The sequence below is a fragment of the Rhinolophus ferrumequinum genome, chromosome 10 (genome assembly GCF_004115265.2).
Source record: "Rhinolophus ferrumequinum isolate MPI-CBG mRhiFer1 chromosome 10, mRhiFer1_v1.p, whole genome shotgun sequence".
NCBI classification, from domain to species: domain Eukaryota; kingdom Metazoa; phylum Chordata; class Mammalia; order Chiroptera; family Rhinolophidae; genus Rhinolophus; species Rhinolophus ferrumequinum.
This window is the reverse complement of record NC_046293.1, coordinates 89,708,828-89,722,463: the sequence shown is the minus strand read 5'-3', so window position 1 is coordinate 89,722,463 and position 13,636 is coordinate 89,708,828. Positions and strand designations below refer to the sequence as shown.

The 13,636-nt window shown below is 40.7% G+C and overlaps 1 protein-coding gene across 2 annotated transcripts in view; it reads right to left on the bottom strand.

Moving 5' to 3' along the window:
• ADIPOR2 (adiponectin receptor 2) overlaps positions 1-13,636 on the bottom strand; it is a 66,002-nt gene that overhangs the window by 6,339 nt on the left and 46,027 nt on the right. For both annotated transcript variants that reach the window (XM_033116393.1, XM_033116394.1), the window contains exons 3-6: positions 9,851-9,970; positions 5,463-5,634; positions 1,661-1,847; positions 1,342-1,529 (exon numbers count right to left, since the gene is read on the bottom strand). In XM_033116393.1, the coding sequence (XP_032972284.1) occupies positions 1,342-1,529; positions 1,661-1,847; positions 5,463-5,634; positions 9,851-9,970 (667 nt within the window). The remainder of the gene's footprint in view (positions 1-1,341; positions 1,530-1,660; positions 1,848-5,462; positions 5,635-9,850; positions 9,971-13,636) is intronic.

Sequence of the window (13,636 nt, the reverse complement as noted above, 5' to 3'; positions counted from 1 at the left end):
CAGAGACTTAGAAACAACGCTTGCAAAACAAACCACCACTTGCTAAGCTTTCTCAAAAGACAAGGAGCCCATTGCTTGCTTTAGCCATTACCAAATAAGCTGCTGCTGTGCAACAGTGTTATGTCTGCACATCTGTGTACTTATAACTAAAAGGGGCACTGACAAGAGCAGAGGAAGTGGCAACGCCATCTCCCACATGAAAGGCGTCAAGCAGGCCTGAACGAAGACTGTTTCCCACCGCTACTCCTCCCTGAAGAAAAGCCAGCACGACCCTGCCCTCTCACTTGTTCTCCTCCGCTGTGTGCTGAGCCAAAGCTGTGGAGGTCTGGCCTGGCGTTCTCTAGGGCAGTGCTCAGGAACTCGGTCCTTCCAGTGTGTTCAAAGAGCAGGGTGTCCAGTGCTGCTCAGCAAAGACCTCTTATCTTTCATGCTTGAGCAGGCTGACCACCACAGTGAAGTACAATGAAAGTCAACCCTGAGCACTGCTCGTTTCCTCACAGCAACACTTGGAAAGGGAAGAGGGGGCGTGTGGTAATGCGATCATTAACATGAAGTGAGCTCTAACTTGTAACCGGCTGGGTAACTGCACACGAACCATGGCTTGGATTTTAATACTGAATTGTTTTTCTAAAAGGTTGAAAGGAAAAATACTCCTTTTAATAATACTCTTGTTCATTGTCAGTAGGCACCAGCTTTGATGGTGGGGATAGAAAATTCAAGACACAGCCCTGGCTCTAAGGAGGCCCGAGTCCCCCGGGAGACAAGCACATGTCCGTAAAGCCCGTCCTCCTACAGCAAGGCTCAACCAAGACACTCGGAGGCTGTAGCTTTCCGTAGGCTCTCTGGCTACACAGACTTCCCCCTAAACATAAAAGGCCTCTTCATCCTACATCAGAAGAGATGCACGGTGCCTAGTTTAGTAGAACACAATCAGTATGAAGGAAAGTCTTATTCACCTAAGCAGATTACATACTTTAAAATGAAAATACAAAGGAAAACAAAACAGAAAAAAATCACTCCAGAAAAGGACACTTCAAGCAGAGAGTAAGCAGCCTCATTAATTTTACAAGGGTTACAGAGCCCTGTCTCCCCAGAGGGCATGGCCACACACTGAAGTAAACTACACATCAGCTCACACCACTCACCACGACCCCTCCCTCACCGCCAATGCTTTCAGACACGAGTGAACACTTTCACATCACAAGCACCTCAGGAACAGGAACCGTGATTGATTCTTCTTTGCATCACAAGTGTAAAGCATAGCGTTTGGCAAATGCAGACCTTTAGTAAATGACTGATAAAGAACTAAATGGCCAATGTCAAAGCTCCACATGCTCTTACCTGCTCTCACTCCGCGATACTGCGGGGTGGCAAACATGTCCCACTGGGAGACGACGATGGCCGCGATGCCCAGCACACAGATGACAATCAGGTAGATGAAGCAAGGCTGTGGGTTACAGTAGAAAGAGTAATACAGCCAAGGAACAAAACTCCCCATGATCAGAAGAGCAATGCCGGAGTAATCCAGTCTAGGAAAGGAACACAAATCCATTCAGTGTTAAAAATGACTGCTCACCACACGTTTCAATTCTTTCCCCATAACAAGAGCTAGCAGTAAGTCTAAATTATTGATCAAAATATGGACCTTACAGATACTTACTTAGAGAAGAGTCGGGAGACCCCTTCTGAGTGGCAGTAGACTGTGTGGAAGAGCCATGAAAAGGAAAGGCAGAGAATGGCCCCCAAGAAGAATAATCCAAAGACCACCTTCTCTTGCAAAGGAGCCACAAAGGAGATGTTTGGGCGAAACATATAAAAGATCCCCAGGCACAGGAAGAATACACAACCTAAGAAAAAAGCACAGGGGAGAGAGAAAATATTATCCTTTTAAAGAGACAATGTTATATGTTGATTATGTTGTCAATCCTTCACAATCACAATGATACCTGGATCGAAAGTTTCATTAGAAAAATTTTCTAAATACTGAAGCTTATCCAACATTTTGGCTATTTCAAACAATGTTGGTGTCATATACTCCTCAGCTTCAGAAATTAAGTATACAGAATATAATCACTTATTTATCTAACAAGCGTAATCCAAAAACAAACCAGACAATGCTACTTCTTAGAAGACTAAATCAGTCCATTTCTACTTCTAGATCTACTATGAAATTTCATTTATAAAGTTTTTGGCACATATGCTGGAGCCCAGCTTTTAAAGTCCATTTTGTTTGCTTTTGCAGTGAATTCAAATACCTCCAAACCCTGCCAAGAGCTTGTCAGGGCACCTTATGCTTCTGTGGTCCTAACTGGCCCAATAGATTGAAGAATTAAGGACAGTAAATGCCTACTTAGTCTAGTTCATAACCAGCTGTTAAACTTTTTGACACAGTAAGATGTTCTTATTGCTTAGGAAAGGGCCATTTAACACAGGAAGGCACAGAAATTAAGAATTTAGACATTTGCTAGATGATTCTGTTTGATTAATTTAATAGAACATTTACCCTGGAGTTAGAAGTGAGCATGAACTTGATTTCATACTCTATTCTATTCTCACTCTACTAGCAGGTAGGAATATGGGAGCATAGTGGAAATCAAATGTGAAGTGCAAGCCAAATGGGGTGAGGCCAGAAATTATTTAGTATACAACAGTGCCCCCCACCCTTACCCACAGTTTCGCTTTCCATGGTTCAGTTACCCACGGTCAACAGCGGTCTAAAATATTAAATAAAAACAGTCCAGAAACAAACAATTCGTACGTTTTGAATTATGCACTGTTCTGAGTAGTGTGTTGAACTCTCACGCCGTCCCAACCAGGAAGTGAATCAACCCTTTCTCCAGTGTGCATATGCTACCCGCCTGTTAGTCATTTAGTTGCTGTCTCAGTTATCAGATCCATTATGAGGGGACGGGGCGAGGGCCGAGATCACATTCACATAACTTATTACCATATATATTGTTATAATTGTTTTTATTTTGTTATTAGTTTTTCTTGTCAATCTCTTACTGTGCCTGATATATAAATTAAACTTTATCATAGGTACGTATGTATAGGGAAAACAGTATATACAGAGGGTGCCAAAAAAATGTGTACACATTTTAAGAAAGGAAAACACTGTATTAATTGTAATATTCAATATACGCTGATAACAAAAGATGAATACAAGTCACGTGTGACTTCTGCAATTACAAGAGGTGCTCACAGTGTTACCATCAGCGTCCAGACACTTCTGATTGAGCAACATTGACCAAAGTGTCACTTGTATACATTTTTTGGCACCCCCGGTATATAGGGTTCGGTACTATCTGTGATTTCAGGCGTCCACTGGGGGTTTTAGAATGTATCCCCCTCGGATATTGGGGAGCTCTGTATTTATAAGATTGTGCAACCATGGGCCAGCCCGGTGGCTCAGGCGGTTAGAGCTCCATGCTCGTAACTCCGAAGGCTGCCGGTTCGATACCCACATGGGCCAGTGGGCTCTCAACCACAAGGGTGCCAGTTCAATTCCTCGAGTCCCGCAAGGGATGGTGGGCTCCGCCCCCTGCAACTAAGATTGAACACGGCACCTTGAGCTGAGCTGCTGCTGAGCTCCCGGATGGCTCAGTTGGTTGGAGTGCATCCTCTCAACCACAGGGTTGCCGGGTTCGACTCCCGCAAGGGATGGTGGGCTGCACCCCCTGCAACTAGAAAACAGCAACTGGACCTGGAGCTGAGCTGCGCCTTCCACAACTAAGACTGAAAGGACAACTTGAAGCTGTAACGGCACCCTCCACAACTAAGATTGAAAGGACAACAACTTGACTTGGAAAAAAGTCCTGGAAGTACACACTGTTCCCCAATAAAGTCCTGTTCCCCTTCCCCAATAAAATCTTTAAAAAAAAAAAAAAGATTGTGCAAACATCACTACCATTAAATTCCAGAACATTTTCATCAACCCCCAAAGAAGCCCTATCCTGTTACAGTCATCTCCCTTTCTCCAATCCCCCCCCTAGATAACCACTAACCTACTTTCTGTCTCTGGATTTTCCCCATTCTGGTCATTTCATGTATATAGGTCATATAATATGAGGCCTTTTGGTCTGGCTTCTTCCACTTAGCATAATGTTTTCAAGGCTCACCCATGTTGTAGCATGTATCAATATCATATAATATTTCATATATGTGGATATACCACATTTTATTTATCCATTCATCAGTTGACAGATATTTGGGTTGTTTCCACTTTCTGGCTATTATACATAATGTTGCCAAAAACATTTGTGCACTCCTTTATCTGTGAACAGGTTTTCAATTCTCTTCAGTATATCCCTAAGGAAGAGAATTGCTGGTAACTCTGTTAACTATTTGAGGAATTACCAAGCTGTTTTCCATAGGGGCTGCACCATTTCACATTCCCACCAACAGTCTACGAAAGTTGTTATTTTTTCACATCCTGGCCAAGATTTGTTGTTTTCCATGTTCTTGATTACAGACATTCTAGTGAGTGTGAAGTAGTATTTCACTGCATTTCTCAAAGTATTCGATTTGCATTTCCCAAAATGACTAATGATGTTGAGCAGCTTTTCATGTGTTTATTGGCCATTTGTAGATCTTCTTTGAAGATCTATTTAGATGCTTTACTCATTTTTTTTTGATTGGGTTGTCTTTTTACTGTTTAGTTATATGAGTTCTTTACCACACCCTTTTCAGATATACGTTCTGCAAATATTTTCTCCTATCCTGTGGGTTAGCTTTTCACTTTCTTGATTATGTCCTTTGACATACAAAATTATTAATTTTAATGAAGTCCAATTTATCCATTTTTCATTTGGTTGCATATGTCAGTTCTACAATACTGTAACCTAACCCAAGGTCACAAAGATTCATATCTATGTTCTCTCCTAATCGTTTTATAGTTTTAATTCTTTATGATTAGCTCTTTGATTCATTTGGTATATTTTTATATAGTGTGAGGTAGGAGTCCATTTCATTCTTTAACATGTAGCTATTCAGTTTCCCCCAATACCATTTGTTGAAAAGATTATTCTTTCCCTCGTTATATTCCTTCTTTAATATACAGTCATGATGGAAAAAAATATTACACATCACATTCTACTTCAAGCCAAACTGAAATTGTGAATATCCTAAGTAACGACTTTGAAAAACCAGCTTACTTCTGTTAAATAACTACTTTCCCCTCCCTGTTCCTTACCATATTATACCCCATTTTGTATGGCACCTTTCCCTTGACCTCGTTCAGACACTGTCTGAAAATCTAGTAGAGAAAAATATGACTTAGCTATAATAAAATCATACTGCAAACTAGGATAACCACAGAGTAAATCTGTGAAACTGCATCATTAGAAATCCAGAAATCAAAAGGGCAAATTCCAAATACACTTTTAACTTCCTTCCATCTTTACCACCAACTTTATGGGAAATAAAGTGAATGACCAACTCATTCCACCACGGATATCACATACCTAAGAGATGTGTCCAGATGTTGCCTGTCTCCGTGTGTATTCTGAAAATGCTCTTGAAACAGGCCCGGAAAGAAGGCATTGGGGGCCGGTGCCCGTGTAAGAGGAAGTCGTTATCCTTGAGCCAGTCTGGGAGCACGTCATGAGGGATTACTCGCCATCGACCTTCCCATACCTGGAAGAAGAACGTTACCAAATACCTTGGGGGCTTTAATTGTCAGTTTAGCAACTCTGGTACCAAATAACAATCTCTTACCACAATGTCTTACATCTTCTGAGAAATATAATTTACTTTTAGAAAGACAAACACATTCAAAATGTATAACGTCCTACATTCTGAGTTTTTAAAAAAACAGATTCATCAAAAAAGGTATGTTTTAAATGAGAACTTTTCTTCGTAAAAGGGACAACAGGCAGGTGACCTTATAGAGCATGCCCTTGAGAGTGATTTCCAACTTGTTTCAGTCTGGCTAAAAGTGAGGTGAGGAGTCCAGAGTCTCACCCACAGACTCCCCTTCTTCATCATTCACAATAGACTTTACCTCTGAGAAATCCCTGTGATATTAAATACGACCATTTTTAAACTTAATATTCCTATGGGTGGAAAAAGAACTACACAGAATCATACTTCTGTGCCTTTTGCTAAAATCTCTCCTTCTCCCTTTACTCTCTTCTCTTCCTACCACAGCAAACATTAAGCAGGAAAGAAAGAGCGTAGGAGTCAGAAAACCTTGTATCTGTCATTAACTAGTTGAGTGAGCTTGAGTCACAAATATCATCAAGCCTCAGTCAGTTTCCTCATTTATAAAATGAGAATAATAGTGCTTCGATTGCTTCGTAAGGAAATTATGAGGAGCAAACAGAATGACCCAAAGGACTTCATGAATGAGTTAGCAAAGGCCAGCCTCCACCCACAGGTGGTTAACACTGATGGACCCAGAGGCTACTGGAGAATCTGTTCCTAATCCCCACTTCTGGTGCTGGTGAGATGGCAAGGAAGCTAAGCCTTCGCTGCCCTTCAAGCCCCTTTGCCCTCATCCCCATTTTCTACCTTTTCCTCATTGTCCCTCCCCCCATCGGACTCTAAAGGAAAAGGGAGCAGAGCGGGAATTTGGTATCCCTTCCTTAGAAAGTTTGTCAACCTCCGTACTCTGCTTCTTTTAATGTCTCTCAGCAGAGAGCTGACACCACAAGGATCACTAATCCTAAACTAATTTGCTCCTGCTAGCCAGAAAGATGGAAGGAAAAACACCAGGCACGTGGTGGGCCTACAAGCTTCGGCTTCACTGACCCTACTCTGCGCTCCTCAGGGTTCCTGTGACAAACAACACGGCTGGCCATACAAACGGGGTTCTGTCTCTGCTGTGCTTCAGAAAGATTCCCAGCGAGCTACCAGCTACTGTGCCCATTCCTTTTGTCCACAACATTTTCCTATTCTCTGCTCTCCTGAATCCTTCCTGACAGTTCTATGTGTAACTCCAAAGGGAGGACTAAATTTAAGAACAGAAATGGCCCTCTTAATACTCTCTTAAAATTCACCCACTCTCTCTACCCATATCCCCACTTCCCTCCTCACCTTCCAACTCAACACCTGAGGCCTGTGGTTACGGGTGATCCTCTGGCCGTACTATGCTTGTTCCTAACATCCAATAAAATAAAATAATGCCAAAAGACTAGATTTGTAATGCCTACCGCTAACATGACCACCACTTGTACAAACAGCTGTTTGACATCTTCCTATAGGACCATGGAGAGAGAGAGACAGACACCAAGATACTCAATTTCTTTTATCTAATTGAAATCTGGTGAGGTTTAAAAGGACAGTTACCTTAAAAGGAGATTAACCTTACAAGATGTTGCTGCTCAGTTTTCCTTTGGGAGAATTTTATTTTCTGAGAGGAAGAGGAAGACACATCGGTCCTTACATGCTCCCGGCAGCGCGCAGTCGACAACCACAGCTACGTACTATTACACAGACAGAAGGCTCGCGTGCTCCCCTTCCCTAGTCCCAGAGAACAGAGAACTAGTTTCCTACTAGCTATATGCACAGGTAATGTCAGGGTGATTCCCCCCACTGTTTCTAGGAGTCTAAGCATTCTAGTGGCCTAAAATCTGAGCCAGGGAGTTGTACTTTCTAATTAATTATACAGAAATAGTGTTATATTCAATAGACACTGCACCCTCATTCGACACTTGGAGTCAGCCAAATGCCAATCCTAACAGGAATCCTTACCACCTGGGGAAAAAAGAGCAGATCACAGCTTGGACGAAGACATGTTGATTTATAAGCTTGACAAAGACACTGCCTAAATCAAACATCTTAGCAATGGTCCACTGGGTTTGTATTAGACCATATAATGCACAAAACATTTTTTTAAAAACAGTACACCTCCTATATGGGCCAGGCTATGCTGGTGAAATAACAGGAACTGAAGGCTGAAGAAAAAAAAGAGATCAAGTGGCAGCCGGATGGCTCAGCTGGTTAGAGCGCGAGCGCTGAATAACAGGGTTGCTGGTTCAATTCCCACATCGGATGGTGGGCTGCACCCCCTGCAACTAAGATTGAAAACAGAGACTAGACCTGGAGCTGAGTTGCGCCCTCCACAACTAAACTGAAGGACAACGACTTGGAGCTGACGGGCTCTGGAGAAACACACTGTTCCCCAATATTCCCCAATAAAAAAGTAAAAAAGTGGAAAAAAAAAAAAGAGAGATCACGACCAAACTTGGACACTCTATAAAAACTAAAATTTTTTATTTCCCCTATTCCTAGAAGAAAAGCTTTTCTTAAAGGGAAAGTACACCAGCAAGGCCACAGGACACTCCATTTTAAACTGTCTCTGTTTACTTGTTTCCAAACCAGAAGCAGAATCCTCATGTCACTAGACATGGTTAGTTTTCAAGTACGGTTTTCATAGCCGGGCAGGGAGAGCAGCCCCGGAGAACACCATGTAACATGACGCCTCTTCATTTTGCTCTCATGCACAAACTGCTAGGGGATGATAAGCGAATGGTTTATCAATATCTGTGCCCCACTCATTTTTCCTCAGTAAATCACAGTTTGCAGGGGGAAAAAAACCCTATTTATTCTCCCATTAGCTGTTAAACTGAAAGTTCTGCTTTATTCTTTACTCTTAGTTCAGAAAGAGAACAAAAAGGCAGTCAAGTTAGCTACAGTACCCCACTGATATATAAATATTAAAAATCCCTAATGGCCCCGACACTAAATACTCAACTTTGAGAGATTTAACACCAAGCTTGCTTTTTGAAAAAAATAAATCTTTTGTATCCTTCTGCACTAATTCTCCTGAGTCAGCCATCACTAGAATGGACCTAGTGTTTTGCTTGGCTTTTTCTTCACCAATTTTCAAACACTGATTAAAATTTCCTGGGCTTCTAAGTAAACCCACAAATGTTTATACCCCTCCCCCGCCACTCTCCCACCCATCCCTTTATCTTGGAAGGAATATCTGTATTCAGATTATAATTTTCATTATAGTTCTCTTCTCATCCTCTGGTCCAAAGTATAGCATTCGAAGTTAATTGGCCCCGATTATTTCTAGTGTCACTGTGAATGCAAAAACACCTAAGTTTAGTTTTCAGGATCTAAGACCACATGTATGAAGTCTTGGTTTCATAAAACCCATGAAAAAGCTGAGTCACAAAAATTTCTCTCTAAATCATCAAGAGTTTGCCAGAAATGTTTAATAAATGAATTTATACACATTAACAGACTTATGTTGACTTTAGATCATACCTGCCAGGGCCTTGATTTGATCAGATTAAGCAAATGGTTATAAATTTACTAGTGTCCCTGACTATTTTCTCTAAGCAAGCAACCCCAAATATCCCCATAGTAGGTCCTAATGAATCAGATAATCAACTGGAAGAAAAATCTTAGAGACAGAAAATACACCAGTTAAACTGAAAATATTAGATATGCATGAAAATTGGGAAATTTCTATCTAAAGAGTACTGATTACCCCTAGAACCCCAAGAAAGACTAGCACGTTTGCCATCACAGTCAAACAGCAGAATAGATTCAAGGGACTTGGAGATGGCATTTTAGTATTTCCAGGCATCAACCACCCCAATCTTGTTTCATCCTCTCTTATCTAAACGATCAGTAAGCTCTCTAGTCTGTTAACATACATCGGGAAAGACTTGTTTCCCAGTTGGATGTTCTAGCTTCCCCAAAACATCATGGCTGCTGTAGGCAATTGCATTATGCCTCGAACAGGGTTAAAATCATGACATTGCTTCTGTCTCTGTTTTCCCACAGATTATCCCCAAAGCAAACCAAAGGGTAAGGTACTGCCACTGCCCTTAAATGTTTCTGCTTGAGAGGGCTAATCACATAGCATGGAAATGACAAGAAACTGCCATCTTACCTTACAAACAAACTCTTCCATTCGTTCCATAGCATGATGGGCTTGTAAGAGAGGGGACATACCCATAAACCCCTCCTCTTCCTGAGAGGCTTCATCATTGGACTCGTGTTCCTCAGATCTCTGCAAGGCAATTAGAGCAACAATCAGGGATAGAGACCAGGAGCCACATGAAACAATCAATAGATACACTTTCCTGGAAGAATTATAATGAAATTCTCTTAAAGTCAAAACAAGGCCCAAGACAAGTAAAAATATAGGAAGTAAAGTCAGTTTATTATAGAATTAAGAATATTAAACACAAAGAATAGTTACTCAATTATGTTTGTTTCAGTAGCAAATTCCTGGGGTCGACTGAATGGTTTGTTTTTTAAGAATTATATTCATGAATGTTGTACATGATAAAATAATGTGTCAACTGTAATTAAAAATTATTTTTAAGAAATAATTATATTCATAGACTACATAATATAATTAAATATGTAAAGTTCAGGAATCACTGAAGAATCCCGCTTGGTTATAAAATAAATAATCATAATACAATGTGGTAAGTGCTCTAGAGGAAAAGAAAAAAATTTACTAAATTCTTAAACTATGTGAAGCACAAAGGAAAGGGCTTTATACCTGACAACCCCCTTAGTAGATAAGTTATCTAATTTAACATATAAAGAACGTTAGGCAAAGAGGTTAAATAAGTTGCCCAAGGTTAAAACAAGTAACGCAGAAAAGTAAAAAACTCCAGCACCCATCGTCTTTCCACATTCTTTGAGGAAATGATCAATTTGGGGAAAAGGAGGAAGAAATGACAATCTGGTTAGACTTCAAGGGATAAATCACTCATATTACCATTTGTTTCCAGATCAAGCTTCACACTAGTTTAGACAGAATGATACTGTGAGAAGGACAGTGGACTAGAAAGAAGTCAGAAGATCCAAGTAGTAACTAATATCGATGAGACTTTATATAGGTCTCTCAACCTTTCTGAGCTTCAATTTTCTCATCTCTATCTAAAAGAAGGAGTTTACACTAAACCATCTCTACAGTCTTCTCCATTCTCTAAAGTTCTGTGATTCTGTAAATAATTTTATTTATTACTTATTTACTGTTCTGTGAATAATGACATCACGAGAGAACTGTAATTCCATTTCTAACGAAGAGTCTGCTAGATAAACAGCACCACTCGTGACTGCATAATGAAATGACGCTCCACCTCCCATCAGAAACTACCTGGAAAGGATGAACATGCAGAGGCAACAGGTAATCGACCACAACACCTGAATTTAAACATGTTTAAAAAGATCCTAAGATTTGATTTTCCTCCTCTTCACTTTTCAAGACAACTAAAGACCATCAAGCAGCATGTGAGACATGCTACACACCCAACCTCAGTTTTTTATAAATTATGTTCTCCAAGAAAACTATCTTCAACTTGCTTCTCTACACTCTTACCAATAAAACACCTCCCCTCTTCTTTACTTACCTAAAACTTACTTATCTATCCTCCAATGCCCATCCCATCATATTTCTTGTTTAAAAATCTTCCTTAACTACCCAGCCTAGCTTTCCTCAACCTTTCTTTCATGGTCGCCACCTTCCCCCCTCTACACCCCCAACATTTTTGGATTGCTTCTCCCGTCCCCATAAAATTTTAATAAAACAGATACACATATATCTGTTTATGTGCCGTGGACCCTTAGAGGGTTACAAAGCATTACATTATTGAAGAGTTTTTCACTTCCTGCAAATGAGAAGTAATTTTCACCAGAAAATGTATGTCCTACCTAACCCATAGCAACTACCTCTCCTGAACTTCTTTAGCACTTAGAAGTCTGTACCCTTTACTGGACAACTAATATAATCTCTGATTACAGCTCTTGTTGTATTGACAAATACTGTCTTATTTGATGTTTAAGAGAATCCTACATTTTTAGTGTATCATTTCCTAAACCAGATTTTTTTTTCTCATTTAACAAGCACTTTATGGAAGACCTTGTTCTAAGCACGTGTATTTGTAACCCATTTTATCTTTAAAAAACCCTATGAGATCAGTATTGTCATTATCCTCATTTTATAGATGAGGATTCTGCTCCACAAAGAAGTTAAGGAACTTGTCAAAAGTCGTATCATACAGCTAGGATTTTAACACAAGCAGTCTCCTGCAGAGCCTGAACTCCTCACTATTGTATTACACAAATGTTCTCTCAACAAGAACTGCTTTGAAGAATACTTCTCATATGTCTGTGTATGTACACACACACACACACACACACACACCCACACACACACACAGATTGCAGTATGTTCAAGAACCAAACTTTAGAGTCATATTGCAAAATGTGTTAGTGATCATCTTTCCAGGCCTCCATTTTACCACCATGGATCACCACCACCAGATAGAATGTCCGAGCCATCATAAATTATGCTCAACCATTGAATTCCAATTCAATTCCCTGTGGAAAAGGTGCATCATCCCAGTCCTTCTGTGGAAATCTCTGGATTATTTTCCCCAGACCTGCTCCTGACCCTGGCTTCTCGTGATCGTAACCTACTACGATGAAGTAGTCGGCCAGCCGGGCCATGGCCGCCGCCGCCGCGCCCGGGAAGCGGGTGCCCGTCGCCGCCCTCGCCGCCACCGCCCACCGGGCCCGGGAGGGCTCAGCATTTTCCCTGCAGCAGCAGTAGCGGCAGCAGCGGCAGTTCAGCCATGTTTGACAACCGAGGCCTCCTAAACCAGATTTTAAGTGTCTATGTTTGCCTTCTTCCCCATGCCCCTCGAAACAGCTCAGTGCAATATTTTATATATTTACACAATGGCTAAATTAATGCTTTAAAAGATTTTCAGTAAAAAATTAAATGGGATTGTACCTAATTAAACATAAAATAAAAATGATAAAATTCCATGAAAACTGAGAAATAGACAACAGCTTGATTAACAGACTGATTTTAAAGTATAAAATATAAATTTTATAGATGAAATATAAAATGGCTCAACATATTTATGCATGTTTAACATGTATCTGATTCTTCACAGAGGAAAAAAAAGGATTTAATCTTAATTCTTGTACAAATAAATTATGTCAGCATTTCCCACGGAACAACAAATAAGCACATAAACAGCACCACAGGTAAATGTTTCCTGTACTAACTAAACAAAACCTGGTTAGTTTTGGGATTACTTACAAGCAGTTACTTTGGACTATACCAGGTGAATGCGACTGGATCCTTAGAGGACTGCTGACAGGAAAAGGTGAGCCAGCCTCACTAGCCAAAGAAAGGGCATCCACACGCCTAAGCTAACATCACAGATGTCACTGAGGAAAGGAGAGGGGGCCTCCCTGTAGGCGCCCCCCGCACACAGGTCTACAGAAAAGAGGTGAATGGTTCAACTTCCCCGTCATGGGGGGCGGGGGGAGACAATGACACTGCTGTTGGGGAAAGAACAGCTTTGTGTCTTCAGCAGTGCTCATACATGTGTATGGAAAGAAAACAGAAGTACATCCAGAATGTAGGATATATGGTCTGGATCCAACACCAACCAGGGGCCAAAATACTGTTTATTCATTTAATCAAACATTTTGTAGGAAAGGGTGGCTTGCCGTGACAAATTAAGAGTGAGTCTGATGCTACATAAACATTGACTACTGATAAATTCCGTAATCTCTGACAAGATTTCACAAATCTCTCTAGGCATTAGTTTCCTCATCTGTGAAAGGATTTTACAATACTCTACCTACATTGCCCATCTGTTTTAAGGAGCAAAGATAATAAATAAAAAATCTATCATAGGGC